This window comes from Schistocerca piceifrons, chromosome 5 (assembly GCF_021461385.2).
Source record: "Schistocerca piceifrons isolate TAMUIC-IGC-003096 chromosome 5, iqSchPice1.1, whole genome shotgun sequence".
Taxonomy (NCBI): domain Eukaryota; kingdom Metazoa; phylum Arthropoda; class Insecta; order Orthoptera; family Acrididae; genus Schistocerca; species Schistocerca piceifrons.
Window position 1 is genome coordinate 425,892,453 of NC_060142.1, and position 19,721 is coordinate 425,912,173.

A 19,721-nucleotide genomic window follows, 5' to 3' on the forward strand; every position below is an offset into this window, starting at 1 on the left:
CAACCAACGTAACAGACGTCTTAGAGCGAATTTCAACACGGAAGTGACAGTGGGCCGCGTACGTAGGTCGATTAGAACTGGATCAAAAAATGGTTCAAATGGCTCTAATCACTATGGGACTTAACATCTGAGGTCATCAGTCCCCTGGACTTAGAACTACTTAAACCTAACTAACCTCTAACCTAAGGACATCTCACACATCCATGCCCGAGGCAGGATTCGAACCTGCGACCGTAGCAGGCGCGCGGATTCTGACTGAAGCGTCTAGAACCGCTCGGCCACAGCGGCCGGCAGAGCTGGACCTGTAGAATAGTTCAGTGGAGACCTTGGGACTTCAAGGAAGCACTGGGAGACCGCAAACATGATAACGTGAAGCTTGTGGTTAGAACACGATGGCACCAGGTGGCTCAAGAACGAAAACAATGGAAACGTGTGGAAGAGGCCTATATCCAGTAGTGGACTGAGGTAGGATCTACATCTACATCTACATTGATACTCCGCAAGCCACCCAACGGTGTGTGGCGGAGGGCACTTTACGTGCCACTGTCATTACCTCCCTTTCCTGTTCCAGTCGCGTATGGTTCGCGGGAAGAACGACTGTCTGAAAGCCTCCGTGCGCGCTCTAATCTCTCTAATTTTACATTCGTGATCTCCTCGGGAGGTATAAGTAGGGGGAAGCAATATATTCGATACCTCATCCAGAAACGCACCCTCTCGAAACCTGGCGAGCAAGCTACACCGCAATGCAGAGCGCCTCTCTTGCAGAGTCTGCCACTTGAGTTTATTAAACATCTCCGTAACGCTATCACGGTTACCAAATAACCCTGTGACGAAACGCGCCGCTCTTCTTTGGATCTTCTCTATCTCCTCCGTCAGACCGATCTGGTACGGATCCCACACTGATGAGCAATACTCAAGTATAGGTCGAACGAGTGTTTTGTAAGCCACCTCCTTTGTTGATGGACTACATTTTCTAAGCACTCTCCCAATGAATCTCAACCTGGTACCCGCCTTACCAACAATTAATTTTATATGATCATTCCACTTCAAATCGTTCCGCACGCATACTCCCAGATATTTTACAGAAGTAACTGCTACCAGTGTTTGTTCCGCTATCATATAATCATACAATAAAGGATCCTTCTTTCTATGTATTCGCAATACATTACATTTGTCTATGTTAAGGGTCAGTTGCCACTCCCTGCACCAAGTGCCTATCCGCTGCAGATCTTCCTGCATTTCGCTACAATTTTCTAATGCTGCAACTTCTCTGTATACTACAGCATCATCCGCGAAAAGCCGCATGGAACTTCCGACACTATCTACTAAGTCATTTATATATATTGTGAAAAGCAATGGTCCCATAACACTCCCCTGTGGCACGCCAGAGGTTACTTTAACGTCTGTAGACGTCTCTCCATTGATAACAACATGCTGTGTTCTGTTTGCTAAAAACTCTTCAATCCAGCCACACAGCTGGTCTGATATTCCGTAGGCTCTTACTTTGTTTATCAGGCGACAGTGCGGAACTGTATCGAACGCCTTCCGGAAGTCAAGAAAAATAGCATCTACCTGGGAGTCTGTATCTAATATTTTCTGGGTCTCATGAACAAATAAGGCGAGTTGGGTCTCACACGATCGCTGTTTCCGGAATCCATGTTGATTCCTACATAGTAGATTCTGGGTTTCCAGAAATGACATGATACGCGAGCAAAAAACATGTTCTAAAATTCTACAAGAGATCGACGTAAGAGATATAGGTCTATAGTTTTGCGCATCTGCTCGACGACCCTTCTTGAAGACTGGGACTATCTGTGCTCTTTTCCAATCATTTGGAACCCTCCGTTCCTCTAGAGACTTGCGGTACACGGCTGTTAGAAGGGGGGGGGGGGGGGGGGGCAAGTTCTTTCGCGTACTCTGTGTAGAATCGAATTGGTATCCCGTCAGGTCCAGTGGACTTTCCTCTATTGAGTGATTCTAGTTGCTTTTCTATTCCTTGGACACTTATTTCGATGTCAGCCATTTTCGTTTGTGCGAGGATTTAGAGAAGGAACTGCAGTGCGGTCTTCCTCTGTGAAACAGCTTTGGAAAAAGGTGTTTAGTATTTCAGCTTTACGCGTGTCATCCTCTGTTTCAATGCCATCATCATCCCGTAGTGTCTGGATATGCTGTTTCGAGCCACTTACTGATTTAACGTAAGACCAGAACTTCCTAGGATTTTCTGTCAAGTCGGTACATAGAATTTTACTTTCGAATTCAATGAACGCTTCACGCATAGCCCTCCTTACGCTAACTTTGACATCGTTTAGCTTCTGTTTGTCTGAGAGGTTTTGGCTGCGTTTAAACTTGGAGTGGAGCTCTCTTTGCTTTCGCAGTAGTTTCCTAACTTTGTTGTTGTACCACGGTGGGTTTTTCCCGTCCCTCACAGTTTTACTCGGCACGTACCTGTCTAAAACGCATTTTACGATTGCCTTGAACTTTTTCCATAAACACTCAACATTGTCAGTGTCGGAACATAAATTTTCGTTTTGATCTGTTAGGTAGTCTGAAATCTGCCTTCTATTACTCTTGCTAAACAGATAAACCTTCCTCCCTTTTTTTATATTCCTATTAACTTCCATATTCAGGGATGCTGCAACGGCCTTATGATCACTGATTCCCTGTTCTGTACATACAGAGACGAAAAGTTCGGGTCTGTTTGTTATCAGTAGGTCCAAGATGTTATCTCCACGAGTCGGTTCTCTGTTTAATTGCTCGAGGTAATTTTCGGATAGTGCACTCAGTATAATGTCACTCGATGCTCTGTCCCTACCACCCGTCCTAAACATCTGAGTGTCCCAGTCTATATCTGGTAAATTGAAATCTCCACCTAAGACTATAACATGCTGAGAAAATTTATGTGAAATGTATTCCAAATTTTCTCTCAGTTGTTCTGCCACTAATGCTGCTGAGTCGGGAGGTCGGTAAAAGGAGCCAATTATTAACCTAGTTCGGTTGTTTAGTGTAACCTCCACCCATAATAATTTACAGGAACTATCCACTTCTACTTCACTACAGGATAAACTACTACTAACAGCGACGAACACTCCACCACCGGTTGCATGCAATCTATCCTTTCTAAACACCGTCTGTACCTTTGTAAAAATTTCGGCAGAATTTATCTCTGGTTTAAGCCAGCTTTCTGTACCTATAACGATTTCAGCTTAGGTGCTTTCTATCAGCGCTTGTAGTTCCGGTACTTTACCAACGCAGCTTCGACAGTTGACAATTACAATACCGATTGCTGCTTGGTCCCCGCATGTCCTGACTTTGTCCCGCACCCGTTGGGATGATGATGATGGTTATGATGATGATGATGATGGAGAAGGAGCTGCGGCGTCTCGCAGTTCAACTTAGCATCTGAAGATGGCGGCCAATTCGAACACCAAAATATCACGTCGACGTAAGTTTAAGATTCGGACCTACACGGGTAGGGGTAATAGTAAAAAGTGGTACAAAATGTGACGAGCATGTCAAGTCTGTAACAGGGAAAAGGTAATCTAAGACTTAGATTTGTTGGAACAAGTTTCGGAAATAGGAGTGCTTATGTAAAGGAAATCCGATTCAAGGCGCCGATTATGTAATATTGCTGTCGCGTTAGGAGTCTTTATCAAGTAGTGTCAACAGGCATCGAAGGAAATCAGACGAGTTGTTATCATCGTAATAGGTCACTATCACCCACTTTAACGTGTAACTCAGATGCGCGGCAGACGTAAATGGGAAGTTTGGAACAAAGGTCCGGCGAAACTGCTGGATACTTTGAGAGAATCAGTATTCCAGAGATTGTGCGACAATCCTGTTATGATCATAGTATGCCTGGCATCGGAGCGCGGCCCCCCCCGCCGGAGGTTCGAGTCCTCCTTCGGGCATAGGTTTGTGTGTTGTTCTTAGCGTAAGTTAGTTTAAGTAATGGATAAGTCTAGGGACCGATAACCTCAACAGTTTGGTCCCTTAGGACTTCACACACATTTGGCATGGGGACCATGAGAAAGAGACGAGAGAGATTAGGGTATGGTAGGGAGGCATATAAACGGACATTTTTCATTCGTTTAATACACCATTGGAATAGAAGAACAAATCGTTGATATTGGTATGAAGTACTTCCGCCATACTTCGCACAACGGTTTGCGAAAGACAACAGCATACCACCTCCAAGAGGACCATGCCTAGCAAAGCGCTGGCGCTGTGGTGTTTATACCAATTTTTGAGTTGACGACGACTTTTCTTTTTGCAGTTACCAGCACAGACATCATTTTTAGATGACTCCTCTCTCTCCTTCCAACAATTACACAATTGGTCTCAGGTGTCATTTTCACTGAGCGCACAGCTAGGTCTTATTTGTTGACAGAGAGTAAGCGCCCTTTGTATCAAAACAATTACTGGGTCCAATATAGGACACACATAGTACACTTGTAAATCGCAAGCACTACTAACACAAGTCTTAAATTCTACAATAAATAGAAAGTATTGAGTCCTAAAATACATAAAGACTATACTCCGTTTTCTCGGTACCTTAATCCCCCTCTTTCCGCGCCATTGCATCTCTTCGATTTTGCTTTCATATTGTGTCTTATTGTTAGTTTGCTTTGTTGCCAACAACATTGATTAACGACAAGAGTACGAAGTCTGGGCTCAGCCCTTCTACTTCCAAACGATGGAAACACCGAACGACAACACATTCAGGCCAGAATTGCTTGTGAAACTCGATGATATAGAAACACTCGAAAACGTTAAGGTAAACGACTCTCTAACGTTATATATTCAGCTGGTCTGTTCAAAAATGGTTCAAATGGCTCTAAGCACTATGGGACTTACATCTGAGGTCATCAGTCCCCTAGAACTTAGAACTACTTAAACCTAACTAACTAAAGACATCACACACATCCATGCCCGAGGCAGGATTCGAACCTGCGATCGTAGCAGGAGCGCGGTTCCGGACTGAAGCGCCTAGAACCGCTTGGCTACAGCTGCCGGCTTAGTTGGTCTGTTACTTTATCCACCGTGGATGAGCATATGCCCACTTGGGAATTTCGTAGTTTCCTCTTTCTTAATGAAGGCCAGTTGTTGCGAAGAAACAAGCAAACTACCAGCTGTTTTATTTCTTCCTTCCACATCACAAGTCATTGGCAACTAACATTCACCTCCACTCTGTCCAAAAGACCGACTTCATGTTATTGAGAACTTTCTCTTTATTCTTCCGTTACCAGCACTGATTCTTTGTGTAATAGTTGTATCGGTACATCAATAAATCATCAGCAGTTATAATGGTACAGCAAGTTTCGATTGTCTTGAACTGTTGTTTGCAGCCAAATGTATATCGGAAGCCGATAATCTCATTGATCGTCATCATATTATTTAAATGTTCGGAAATTTGGCGTCGCATACCATATATTTAGTATATAATGATATGCTTGTAGCATGAATGTTGAGCAGAATCTTGCATTGTTTATGTCGTTACCTACAAAGCAACCGTGGTACTTTTAAAAAATATAATTGTCTTTGTTTTTTGTTGCTGTAAGTTGGAGGGTACCAGCCGTCTTAAGCCACAAGACAGAATGAGCATCAGCGCGAAAGCGGCAGCAGTTTATAGAGAACCAGCAGACAAAACAGCAAGTGAGAGCAAGTGCTGAATATGTATGTCGCATCAGATGCGCGTTCCCTTTACACACAGACCAACAGCGGGAGGCAACCAAGCCGTAGCAATGCTGGGCGGAACTTCAAAGCCGCTTTGGCACGGTGCGCCATTCTACAGAGTAGTGGAAACAAAAGGCCCAGCACAGATTCCTACGGGCCGTCTACTATTGGATTCTTCAACACTGGTTACTAGCACGTCTGCAGAAATGATGTGTGTTGCTTTGACTTTTTACGTCACAACAGCCTCGAAAAAATTCTGTGACTATCTTCACAAACGAATCGATGATGGTTTACAGGCTGAATCGAATTACGATTGTGAAGGATGCCTCATACACCATCGCAGCCGGCCGGAGTGGCCGTGCGGTTCTAGGGGCTACAGTCTGGAACCGAGCGACCGCTACGGTCGCAGGTTCGAATCCTGCCTCGGGCATGGATGTGTGTGATGTCCTTAGGTTAGTTAGGTTTAATTAGTTCTAAGTTCTAGGCGACTGATGACCTCAGAAGTTAAGTCGCATAGTGCTCAGAGCTATTTTTGAACACCGCCGGCCGGAGTGGCCGAGCGGTTAAAGGCGCTACAGTCTGGGACCGCACGACCACTACGGTCGCAGGTTCGAATCCTGCCTCGGGCATGGATGTGTGTGATGTCCTTAGGTTAGTTAGGTTTAAGTAGTTCTAAGTTCTAGGGGACTTATGACCACAGCAGTTGAGTCCCATAGTGCTCAGAGCCATTTTTTTTTTAACACCATCGCAAACGAATACCTCTACGGAGGCAGCCAAAATTGTTCTTATGTATATTTGTTAAATAATTCCTATTCCGCAGCGGTAATACCACGCGCTTCTTCCACTTCCCATTTGTTTTTGAAGAACTTCTCCCGCTATGGATTCGTACTTTCAGCTCTGTGTTCATTTCCTTGATTTTAATTTTTTTCGGAGGACTCCAACTTTCTCTCTCTCTCTCTCTCTCTCTCTCTCTCTCTCTCTCTTTTAAAGTCTCGCAGCTCTTTTTTAAAGTCTCGCAGGTTGCGAGGCGTTTAGAGACATTTAACTATATCTGTTCTATAAGCGTGGGCCGAAGAGGTATATAGAGGAACCATCGAAACATACCTGTCAGTTGCATTCGCGTATATAAGAAATAACGATGGCAGTAGTAATGTTTTACTTTGGCGTTTTGATTCACGATTTAATGTTTCACGAGGGCTCCGTACAACTCGTTCGTCAGTACTACTTGACAAATATCTGAAACAGTCTAGTTAGGTGTATTTCACCTTAGAAAATGCGCTACACTTCGTTAAAAATTCTAATGAATAATTCAACTTAAGGTTCGCTCTTACATCAAATCCGGATTGTACTTTTGTTCTTAGATATTTAATTGTGATCTATAACTAATATACGAAATTAAGCAGTTTCAAAACTAAAAGAAAACTGAAATTAGTAATATTATTATTTTAAATAAAAATAGTTGAGTTAACCGAATCAAATATTAATTGACAGTATTGAATTTTGAGATCATGTCCTTGAAGAAAAAGAAAATTTGTTCTTATTAGTGGCAAATTGTGGTCAGCATGTTATCTACGTCAACTCATACCGTTGCATGGTTAATTTTCACGGTGGATATGGGGTTAGCAGGATTCTAGATACATGCGATTGATAGCAATTAAGTGATGCCGGATGTAATTAGAAGTTATCGTAACTGTGTACCCAGGACACTGAATTGATTTTACAGACCTTACTAAAGATGCCAGGGATGATATTTTTACAGTAGGATAAAGTGCCCGTCACGTCGGAAGACGGTCCCGTTTTAAATCATTCTGAGCGTCCGCCACTACCAACGTCCAGCAGCGAACGAGATCCATTGTTCTTTGGGATGCCTTGCCGTGCACAGCGCTAGACAGCGATAAACGATAAGCAAAGCAAACTTCATCTCCTCCACACTTAGACATGCAGAAGCGTCTTTCGGCATGGCGTGACTTCACCCGTTACCGCACCAACGAGTAGGATCGTGTGCGGACTGAAGCGAAATTTGTGAATGGGCTCAGGATTTATTGGTAAGGAGGACGCAGCATGTTACCTTGCAGGGAGAGTCAGCCATACAAGTAGAAGTAACTCCAGGCGTTTCCCATGGAAGTCCAGTGGGGCTGTGGTTGTTCACATTGTGTATTAATCACGTGGTAGACGACATTTTAGTAAGGCCAGATTTTTTTGCAGAGGATGCAGTTATCTATAACGAAGTATTGTGTGAAAAAACAGCGGCACAGATATGAAATGAAATATTGATAAGATTTCAAAGTGGCGCAAACTTACTTCGAATGCACGGAAAAGTATAACTGTACACTTCACAAAACAAAAAAAAACGACTACAATGCCAACAAGTCACAGTTGGAATCGTTCAACTCACAGAAATGAGTAGGCGTAAGAATGTGTAGTTAAATGAATGGGAAGGATTACGCTAGCTCTGTTGTAGGTAAAGCTGGTGACAGACTTCGAGACAGTGGTAGAATACTGGGAAAATGCAGTTACACTAGAAAGGAGACTGCTTACAGAACATTCGTCCGACCTGTACTATGTTGTTGCTGATGTGAATGGGGCCCGTACCAAAAGCGACTAACAGAAGATGAAGTTTTACAAAGCCGGACAGGACGAATGGTTGCCGGTTCGTTTGATTCGGCGTCGCGGACATGCTGACAAAAAAAATTGAAAAAAAAATTCAAATATTGTGAGAAATTATTTGTCTAAAGGAGAGAAATTGTGCTCGGAATCACGCACAGCAAATGAGGCGCGTCAAATCTGTCTGTAATCGGAGGGAAATTTCAGTTTATGTTGTAATTTGATATTTATTTTTTCAACGTGAAAAAAGAACTCGTCAATTTCTTCACGAATGTAACTTCTGTGCGCAAAATAGCTAGGCGCTGAAAAGATGACTTTTCTGACAGTTCATTTATATACGTAGCAGCTATATATATCCCATTTGCCCATCTGCCTGTCTTTATTTGGCTGCGAAAATTCGGACAAAAATCCATTGTGAAATTTGTTTTCGTTCCGTTCAAACTTAGAGTAAAAAGACTAAATGAAATGAGCGTAATTTCTGTTGAATCGCACAAAGGTCCAGGGCTCTGAAATGGTCGGCGTTAGCATTAGAAAACTGCAGCGAAATGCAGGAAGATCTGCAGCGGATAGGCACTTGTTGCAGGGAGTGACAACTGACCCTTAACATAGACAAATGTAATGTATTGCCAATACATAGAAAGTAGGATCCTTTATTGTATGATTATATGATAGCGGAACAAACACTGGTAGCAGTTATTTCTGTAAAATATCTGGGAGTAATCGTACGGCACAATTTGAAGTGGAATGATCATATAAAATTAATTGTTGGTAAGGTGGGTGCGGGGTTGAGATTGATTGGGAGAGTCCTTAGAAAATGTGGTCCATCAACAAAGGAAGTGGCTTACAAAACACTCGTTCGACCTATACTAGAGAAGATCCAAAGAAGAGCGGCGCGTTTCGTCACAGGGTTATCTGGTAAGCGTGATAGCGTTACGGAGATGTGTAGCAAACGCAAGTGGCAGACTCTGCAAGAGAGGCGCTGTGCATCGCGGTGTAGCTTGCTGTCCAGGTTTCGAGAGGGTACGTTTCTGGATGAGGTATCGAATATATTTCTTCCCCCTACTTATACCTCCCGAGGATATCACGAATGTAAAATTAGAGAGATTCGAGCGCGCACGGAGGCTTTCCGGCGGTCGTTCTTCCCGCGAACCATACGCGACTGGAACAGGAAAGGGAGGTAATGACAGTGGCACGTAAAGTGCCCTCAGCCACACACCGTTGGGTGGCTTGCGGAGTATAAATGTAGATGTAGAACTGCTCCGGGAGCCCTAATGATCGCGGTCAGAAGCCGTGCCAGCGACGGACCTGGGTGACGACGAGCACGATGGCGTAGCAGAAGCCGCCGAAGAAGGCGGTGGCAAACATCATCTCGACGGAAGTGGCAAAGACGGTGGCGACCCAGCAGGCGGAGAGCGGCAGCGCCGTGGCGAGGAGGAGGCGGCGCCGGCCGAAGCGCATCGCCAGCCCGCCGAGCAGGCCGCCGCACAGCGCGCCCAGCAGCGACAGCGACGCCACCCACGACGTCTGCTGCGCCGACACGGGGAACAGCGCGCCCTGCTGCTCCAGCGACGCGATCGCCGGAGAGCTGTAGCCCTTGCCCAGGCCCGCCGCGAACGGCCCCAGCGACACCGCCAGCGCCGCCAGCACCTGTCACCAACACAACAGTTCGTTCTTATATACTCTGGAGCACCAAAGGAACTGGTGTACGCATGCATATTCAAATACAGAGATATGTAAACAGGCAGAACACGGCGCTGCGGTCGGCAATGCCTGTATAAGGTAACGAGTGTCTGGCGCGCTTGTTAGGTCGGTTACTGTTGGTACAATGGCAGGTTATCAAGATTTAAATGAGTTTGGACGTGGTGTTATAGTCGGCGCACGAGCGGCGGGACACAGCATCTCCGAGGCAGCGATGAAGTGGGGATTTTCCCGTACGACCATTTCACGTGTGTACAGTTAATATCAGTAATCTGGTAAAACATCAAATCACCGACATTGCTGCGGCCGGGAAAAGATTCTGCAAGAGCGGGACCAACGACGACTGAAGAGAATCGTTCAACGTAACAGAAGTGCAACTCTTCCGCAAATTGCTGCAGATTTCAATGCTGGGCCGTCAAAGTGTCAGCGTGCGAACCATTCAACGAAACATCATCAACACCGACATTGGACTGTCGACGACTGGAAACATGTTGCCTGGTCGGACGAGTCTCGTTACAAATTGTATCTAGTGGATGGACGCGTACGGGTATGGAGACAACTTCATGAATCCATGGACCCTGCATGTCAGCAGGGGACTATTCAAGCTGGTGGATGCTGTGTAATGGTGTGGGGCGCGTGCAGTTTGAGTCATACGGGACCTCTGATACGTCTACATACGACTCTGACAGGTGACACGTACGTAAGCATCCTGCCTGATCACCTGCATCCATTCATGTCCATTGTGCATTCAGACGGGCAGTTCCAGCAGGACAGTGCGACACCCCACACGTTCAGAATTGTTAGAGTGGCTCCAGGAACGCTCATCTGAGTTTAAACACTTTCACTGGCCACCAAACTCGCCATACATGAACATTATTGATCATACCTGAAATGCCTTGCAACGTGCTGTTCCCTCGTTCTCTTACGGATTTATGGATAGCCCTGCAGGATTCATGGTGTCAATTCCCTCCTGCACTACTCCAGTCATTAGTCGAGTCCATGCCACGTTGTGGTGCGGCGCTTTTGCGTGCTCGCTTTGGCTCCTACACGATAGTAGGCAGGTGTACCAGTTTCTTTGGCTCTTCAGTGTACAAGGTGGTGGTGGTGTGGTCATCTGTGCGAAGACTGGTTTGATGCAGCTCTCCTTGTTACTCTATCCTGTGCGAGCCTCTTCATCCAAATAAGTACTGCAGCCCACATCCTTCTCAACCAGCCTACTCTATTCATCTCTTGGTCTCCCTCTACGATTTTTATCCCCGTCCCCCTCCACACACACACACACTCTCTCTCTCTCTCTCTCTCTCTCTCTCTCTCTCTCTCTCTCTCTTCCCTCTAGTAGTAAACTGAAAGCCCCATAATCTCTCAGAATGCGCTCTATCAACCAAACGCTTGTTTGGTCAAGTTGTGCCACAAATGTCTTGTCACCCCAATTCTATTCATTATACGCTCACTAGTTACGTTATCAACCCACCTAATCTTCAACATTCTTCTTTACCACCACATTTCGAAAGCTTCTATTCTCTTTTTGTCTATACTGTTTATCATCCATGTTTCAGTTCCATATATGGCTATGCTCCAGACAAATATCTTCAAAAAAGACTTCCTTGCACTTAAATCTATATTCAGTGGTAACAAATGTCTCTTCTTTAGAAATTCTTTTCTTGCCATTGTCTATCTACATTTTATATCTTCTCTACTTCGGTTATCATCAGTTATTTTTGTACCCAAATAGCAAAACTTATCTACTATTTTAAGTGTCGTTTCGTAATCTAATTCCCTTAGCATCACGTGATTTAATTCTTCTACATTCCAACATCCTTGTTTTGCTTTTGTTTGTGTTCATCTAATTCCTCCTTTCAACCTCCTTTCAAGACTAATGTGTATATAACCTTGTTAAAATGAATTTTAAGGGACCGAAAAATCGAGCGTTCACGTTAAAAAAACTCGTTTTAAGTGATAAACACAGATTTTAATACCTATACATGTACAGCAGTACGGTAATGCGTAATACCCTTTACATCACTCTACTGTAGACGTATACTGTAACACCATAAAGTGACTGTAAAAGTGTATATGCTCACACTCAACTATTTTCTTGGAAAAAATTCAAGCCTGGTTCGCTGACGTTCAAAGGAACGCAAATATCTTGTAATTACGCAACCAATCGTAACTACAGCAGAGTCACAACAAGATGAGAAAACATCCGTCGGGAAGGTGTGTTCTTGTCAGGATATCGCTCTCTGTACAGTTCCGCTGCCTGCGTAGCATTTGCCGCGCGGGATTAGCCGTGCGGGCAAAGGCGCTGCAGTCATAGACTGTGCGGCTGGTCCTGGCGTAGGTTCGAGTCCTCCATCGGGCATGCGTTTGTGTGTTTGTCCTTAGGATAATTTAGGTTAAGTAGTGTGTAAGCTTAGGGACAGATGACCTTAGCAGTTAAGTCCCATAAGATTTCACACACTTTTTTTTTCTTTTTTTTTTCCGTAGCGTTTCGCCTACCTTCGGCCTTTACTGTATGCCTACTCTGTTTTCGTAAGGCCGCCGGTTCAAATCATCGCCCCGCCATCGAGATTTAGATTCTCCCTGTTTTCCATAGATGACTTAAGGCTAATGCCGAGATGGTTCCTGTGAAAGTGCGAGTTCCATGCCCTTCTCCGTCCTTCCCCAATCGGAGGCAGTGCCGTATTGCTAATGATACAATAGTGGACGGGACCTTAGAGCCCTGAGCTTCCTCCCTTCTTGGCTGATAGTTCTTCACCTGGCCGACATATTTCTTTATTTGGTGTGTAGTGATTTGGTCAGACAGAATCGACACGTGGTATCATTAGAGGGCAGGAGCGCGTCCGTGCTGCAGCGCTATGTCGCGCTTTAGCCGGCACCTGCTCCGGCCTGTGCTGACGCCGGCGGCGCGGCGCAGCGGGCGGGATTACCATAATGACGTCGGCCGCGGCAGCGGGATTAAGGCGGCTCTGCGCGCGCGCGCCTCCACCTGCCGCCGTCGCGCGTTCCGTTTGCAGACTCTTGCTATACGCCCGTCGCCTCTGCTGAGGTTTTATCTTCCCGCGACTTTGTTTACCGGCCCTGCTGTTGTGCACGTTAAATAATTCTTGTAGACTAATATCGACAGATTTATGCTTATTCGATACGTTCATCATACATCCAGTGCGGCTGCCGTTTTGACCGCAACCTGTCACCATCAGCCAATACATGAGCAGGGTATAGCATGCAAAGTGCATAGCGCTAATCTATTTGGTTGGTGCATAACTTCGTACCATTTTTGTTATGCATGTTGGTATTCCGGCTGCTATAGGTTTATTTATCGATTGTCATTTTTTTCTCGTATGGAGCAGTGACAGCAGTGACTCTCCACGTTAGGGAAGACCTCCGGGTTTTTGACGAACATCGTTTAAACGCATTGATCCACAATGATCCACGCCAGGGTACTCGAGAGTTGGAAAATGTGATAAAAGTCGTCATTCCACCATAGTGCGACATTTGTATGCAGTGGAGAAGATTCAAAAATTGGGTGTATGGATAGCGCATAGTCTAAGCCATAATCACAAATATCAGTTGGTGGTGGACATACGTTCATCTCTACTTGCTCGTCGTCAGTTGGCTCGTGAACAGCAATGATCATTCCTATCCTGTATCGTTATGGTTAACGAGAAATGATGTCTTTATGCTGAAAGAAACGGAATGTTGAGCCACACAAAGCAGCAACTACCCGTACAAAGATGTACGTGCATCCGCAAAAGATAATGTTATGCATCGGGTGGAAAAGCGGCGGTGCGGTGTACTGAAAGTTACTTCCCCAAGGTTTAACCACTACTGTTGACATTTATTGTCAACAGTTGAGACGTCTTACAGACGCAGTCAGAGAAAAACGACCATGGAGACTGCGTGAAGTGATGCTACTTCACGATAACGACCGCCTGCATTCTGCTGGGCTGACAGAAAACACTATTTAGGTGTTGGATTAGGGAGTCATTCCGCTCCTACCATGTTCACCTGATCTTGCATCCTCAGGATTTTCACCATTTCTGCTCTCTTTCGAACAACCTTCAAGGAACCTTTGCGGATGAAAATGCGCTCCGAACATGGCTTCACATATTCTTGGCCATAAAACCACTTGATTTCTATAGTCGCGGAATCAAAAGGTTGCCCCAGCGTTGGCAGACTGTTGTAACTAGTGAAGGAGAACATATTATTGACGATGATCATTTGGAGGGATCTGCAGCCTCACAGTTGATGACTGTAATGTATATTCTTCCAGAGCTAGTTGGATTCTATTGATGTTATAACGCAACCGTTTTTCCAGGTAACATGCTTCATTTTCAAAAGGGCGTTAGATGTAAGGTCATCATAATAAATTAATTCCTGTTTACAGTATCGGCAGATGTGCAGCTTACATACATCATTCACACAAGAGATTTCTCAGTACATCATTCTTACACGTTAAAATGAGGCCGTTTGAAGAGATATTAACTGACTCAGAGAAATTAGTACGATGAACATCACTTGCAGTTTTTCAGTGTGTTATAGATAGGTATTGTTTTTCATTTGTGCGTTATATTTGCGGGATTGCCATGTCCTACAACGATTATCACCTACAAAATAAAACTCACGAGATGCTACCGAACGTTAGTGTAGTCTGCGTATATGTGAGATTCTGGACAGGGGGCTTCTGAACCAGTGCGGCTGCCGCTCGGTGCAACAAGCAACGCGAGCAATGACAATAATGGCTATAGTTGAATGATCAGTCGCTAAATACCAGGTTTGACTCTGTACAAAGAGCGGATAGCCACTTAATACGTTATAAGGTATTTCAAGTACGAAGATGCCATAACAAAGTTTTACGCAATGATGGTACATATAGAGGTGATTATTTTGCTGTATGACCAATATCCGTACCTTTAAGGTCGACGTAATTAGAGACTGAAATGTGCCTCTGTCAAACAGCGATAACAAAATAACTCCGCCATGACTATTAAATGTTATTTTCCGTCCATTTTTTCTATGTAATTTACGAAAAACTGATGAAACCCAAGTCACTGTAAGTGGATCGAGGTTTGAACTGTGTTCCTTAATATGCATTCAGTCAGTTAACTACTGAAGAGTTTTCCCAGTCAAACTATGTTACTAGTGCTTAAAGGGCACATATAACTTACTGAAAGGACAATTCGGTGACTAAGTAGTTAAATGTCAGACTGACAAAACAAAGCTCCTGGGTTCAGTCCTAAGAAGGTTTTTCAACTCTTGGCGTACTGAGTGGTTATAAGTAAAGTGCAGTTACTCAAAGAGGACCAAAGTGGGCTGTAAGCGTGGTACGGAAGCGAAACTTGGTAGATATTCTAATGCGGAACTGATTTCTGCTGGAAAAACAAAAAATTCCAGTTTTGGCCACCACGAGCAAATCAGTCTCTGTGAATCAAAGAAAGACGTATAGAAATATATTCTTATGTAATGGGTTATATGGGGCATGGGCAAAAAAGGATGAAACGCGTGAGAAAGGCGTAATGTTGATTTTATTATTAACCCCCACTTACACAATTTGTTCATTATCAACACCGGAGACGTTGACGAGACGTTGTACAGCTCCAGATTTGCACCTAGCGGCCAAAAATGGAGCTAATTTTTTTTCCAACGTTAATCGGTTCCGCATTTACACATTTGGATATCTACCGAGTTTCGCTGCCATACGATAATTATAGCCAACACTGGACTTCCGTGAGTAACTGCACTTTTTTTATAACCATATTTGAGAACTGCCAAGCAAATGGCTCTGAGCACTATGGGACTTAACTTCTGTGGTCATCAGTCGAACTGCCAAGCAGCCCGAGTCCACGTTAAACTGTAGACCCCCCGATAGCTGGCTTGAAGGTTGGAGAAAGGTAAGAACCTTGCTTTGAACAATGCTTATTTCGTAATTGACGTCTTGTCTTTGGAAACCATGTTTTACATAGTTTTATATTAAGTTCTTACAACTACTGACGAACTGCACCTGGGAGAACTAGATTGTTCTTCCTTTACGTAATTTCAATCCCTTCTTTTGATCGCATTTTTTTCCATTTTTCGTTCTGTAGTAAACAGAGTGAGGACGGGAGAAGATACAACGTAAAAGTGCGTCGTATGCTGGGCAGTGTAGGCAGCTGGAGATAAATTTTGATGGCCACCACGGATGAGGACAGAGAGGGGAAAATGGGGGAACGCGGATTGTGAACCAGCGAGGGTGGCAAATAAAGTATACATGTATATATAGAGGATAAGGCGGTGGCGCAAGGGGGGGGACGGGGGGAGCGGAGAGATCAAGCTGGGCATCAGGCGGAGATAAAGTGGAGCAGGGACCGCCGCAGATACGGCCTGCATCCGGCCGCGACAGCGGGAGGGGTGGTGAGGGAGGGAGGCGGCGGTGGGCGGGCCTGGGGTGGGGACGGAGGATTTCATTACGGGCTCCGTATCTCGCGCTGGCATGCGGGTCGCGTCGCCTCCAGGGGCTGCCTCAGACACACGCACTGGCTTGTTTTCGCTGCCGCTGATTTCACCAGCGCGCGCAGTCTGACTCCGCATATGTCTACATCTACATATATTCCGCCAGTCAGCTTACTGTAAGCGGCGGAGAATACTTCTGGTATCCTTCCCCACCCCACCTCCGCCGCCTTTCCCTCTTCATTTCGCGAATGGCGCCTGGGAAAAATGATTACAGGTATACTAAATTCTCGAATTTTCTCGTTGTGTTAATTTTGTGGGAGGCAGTAATATATTGATCTGCTCTGCCCAGAACGTGCTTCTGCGGAAACGCAGTATTAAATATCCCATGATACCCAACATCTCTCTTGTAGCGTCTGTGACGCTCTCGCGACAGCTAAACAATCGCGTGATGAAACGCTCCGCTCTTCGTTGGATCTCGTCTGTTCGTTCTATTAATTCAACCTGTAAGGGTCCCAGGTTGGCGAAAAATACGAGCTTTTTGTAAGGCGCTTCTTTTGTGGATGAAATACGCTTCCTTACGATTCTGCCTATGAATCTCAGCCTGGCAACTGCTTTTCCTACTATTTGTTATATGTGGTCATTCTACAAAGGTCTTTCTGGATACTTATTCCTAAACATTTGACGGTAGTTTTCAGAGGCTTGTCGCCACTAGTGTAATTGACTGCCATGTTGATTTCTTCACCTATTTATGCGTACTAACATTTATTTACGTTCAGGGTCAACTGCCACTCATCAGTCCTCCGCCGTTCTTCCTGAAAATCTCTACAGTCTTCTGGCGTTGCTACCTTCTTACAGAAAACCGCATCATAATCTCCGAGAAGCCTCTTGGAGCTTGCTACATAATCCTCCAGATCATTTATACATATTGCAAACAATAACGTTTGTATCACACTATCATGGGTTGTTCCTGTCGAGTTTGTACCGTTAAGAGCGCCATGTTACGCCCACGAGAGAATCAGAAATATGGTTACACGGCGTTCAAACAAATTAAGCCTCTCGATTTGTATAACACAGACATGAATTTGGCGTTAGCTGACGATTTAGAATTTCCGTCCCACTGTTCTGACACACTTACCAAACAAGACACACAATTAGGGGTCTGTGTGAGCAAGAGAAACTCTATCCGTAAGTCTTTTATCCGCATCCGCGGATGAAGTTTGTAAATCATTTTAATCCGTTCAGTCTGCCGGAGCCCTGACAGTAGGATTGCCTAATTTTAGTCTGCTAAAACCAGATCTCGTAATTAAGATTCCACTGAGTAAGAACATAAGACGGCGATCATGACCATATTTTGACACTGTGAAAAGGTTTTCAATGACGTTACCGCCTTTGGGCACTGAAATGAATCGATGATAAAAGGTGAAAATTTCTGCCAGACCGGGCATAGAATCCGATCTTCCGGTTAACTTACACAGTACTACCATGAACCTCTCACTTGCCGTTTCGGGTTCCCGCAACAAACTGGGCTTGTGTGCGCCCACACTGAAAGAATGGATCATTAGTCGTCACACCTTTTATATATACAGGGTGTATCTGAAATGAATGTAAAAGATGAGAGGGCTGGTAGAGTGGTTCATAAGCACATTTCACATAGCAACTCATGTCCGCATCCCTTAGCGTACGGCGCCAGGCGTGGTTGAACAGCGTCGCCGCCAAGAGGATAGGCACACAACATGCCACCCGAACTGTGATGATAGTAGGTCTGCAGAGCAACGATTCGAATGTATTTGTGTGACATTAAGGTAAAAGAGACGTTGGCTTGAAGTTTTATGACGCTGTAGTCGACAAAGTTGCGGATATTCCAGGTGGGACATCATTTCGGGTTTTCCACCTCTTACTTGGGACGTGAACTTGTTGCTTTTGACTGTGCAAATGCCTGTCGGGGTGGTTGTCACATAGAAGGCAGCATCTGTGCACACTACGGACTCTGGTACGACCGGCGTTAATTTGTCACGAAACGGGGATACACTTGTATTTGTTAGTGTGGAGCGGACAGGAAATGGAGCGCAATTCTTGGGAAGAAAGGTCAGACATACCCTATGCTTAGGGACGGCGGATAGAAATGTTCACTCAGCCCTACGTTCGTAGGTTTCCAAATCGTCGAGTGCCAGCCTCATGCCCATTTGCTGCCATCCACAGATCCTACGAGAACAGGTTCACTTGAGGTACGTTCTCGTAATGACACATGTGCATTTAAGGCCTACTTCGTACGCCGGTGTGTTCATTTTGCTACAGGTGCAAAGGCCTCGCGCTCTCGTTCGTCAACGCACAGTGCGTACACCAGAGCTCGAAGAGGAGGCGTTAGCACTGCTGGAAAACACACTCTCAACAAGCTCGCAGTGTGTTGCACTGGAATTGGGTGCAAGCCATTTCACAATTTGGCGTGTGTGGCATCATGATGATTTGCTCCACTACCGCCTTCAGAACGTTCACGCCCTTAATGTAAGACGATTTTCCAAATCAAATTGAATTCTGCCAGCGGTTTTTGCAAATATGTGCTATTCAACCGGACTTTCCGAACCGTGTACTTTTTACGGACGAGGCATCCTTTACAAGAGAGTGTATGTTCAACAGCCACAATCAACACGTGTGGGCACGGGAAAATCCGCATGCCGCCTTTGTTCGTAGTCACCAAGATCGCTTCCCTGCCAATATTTGGGCTGGCTTGGTAGGCAATAATCTGATACATTAATCTTTTTACGAGGAACTGTGCCAGAGTTGTTGGAACATGTCCCGCTCATCATGCGCGGCGAATGTGGTACCAACACAATGATGCACCTGCGCACTTCTCACATGCAGTGCGAACGCTTTTGGATGAAACCTTTGGTGAGAAATGGATAGGGCGCAGTGGCCCGGTGGCATGTCCTGCACGTTCCCCCAACGTGGCACCCATTGATATTTTCGTCTGCGGCCACCTGAAATCTATTGCCTAGCGTGCATTACGGCAGCCTCCGATGCAATTTCCACTTTACCAGCAGTGTTTGAAAGAGTGCGACAGTCACTCCAGTGTCCTCGCACGGCGTGCAGTCGAGCAGGACGGCGTAATTTCGAGCACTTTTTGTAACTCTTTTTAAGTAAAGGTCATAAAACTTCACCCCGACTTCTCATTTACCTTGATACCACAAATACAATCAAAACGTTGCCCTGCAGACCTGCTACCATGAAGTCTCGAATGGCATTTTGTGTGCCTGCCCTCTTGCCGGAGCACGACGCTGTTCAACGGCGCCTAGCGCCGTACGCAGATATGGGTTGCCATGTGA

The 19,721-nt window shown here is 45.2% G+C and overlaps 1 protein-coding gene across 1 annotated transcript in view; it reads right to left on the reverse strand.

Annotated features, from left to right (window-relative positions):
- Positions 1-19,721, reverse strand: part of LOC124799057 (facilitated trehalose transporter Tret1-2 homolog) — a 136,159-nt gene that overhangs the window by 13,631 nt on the left and 102,807 nt on the right. Inside the window, exon 4 of the mRNA XM_047262595.1 lies at positions 9,583-9,924. Coding sequence (XP_047118551.1) covers positions 9,583-9,924 — 342 coding nt within the window. The remainder of the gene's footprint in view (positions 1-9,582; positions 9,925-19,721) is intronic.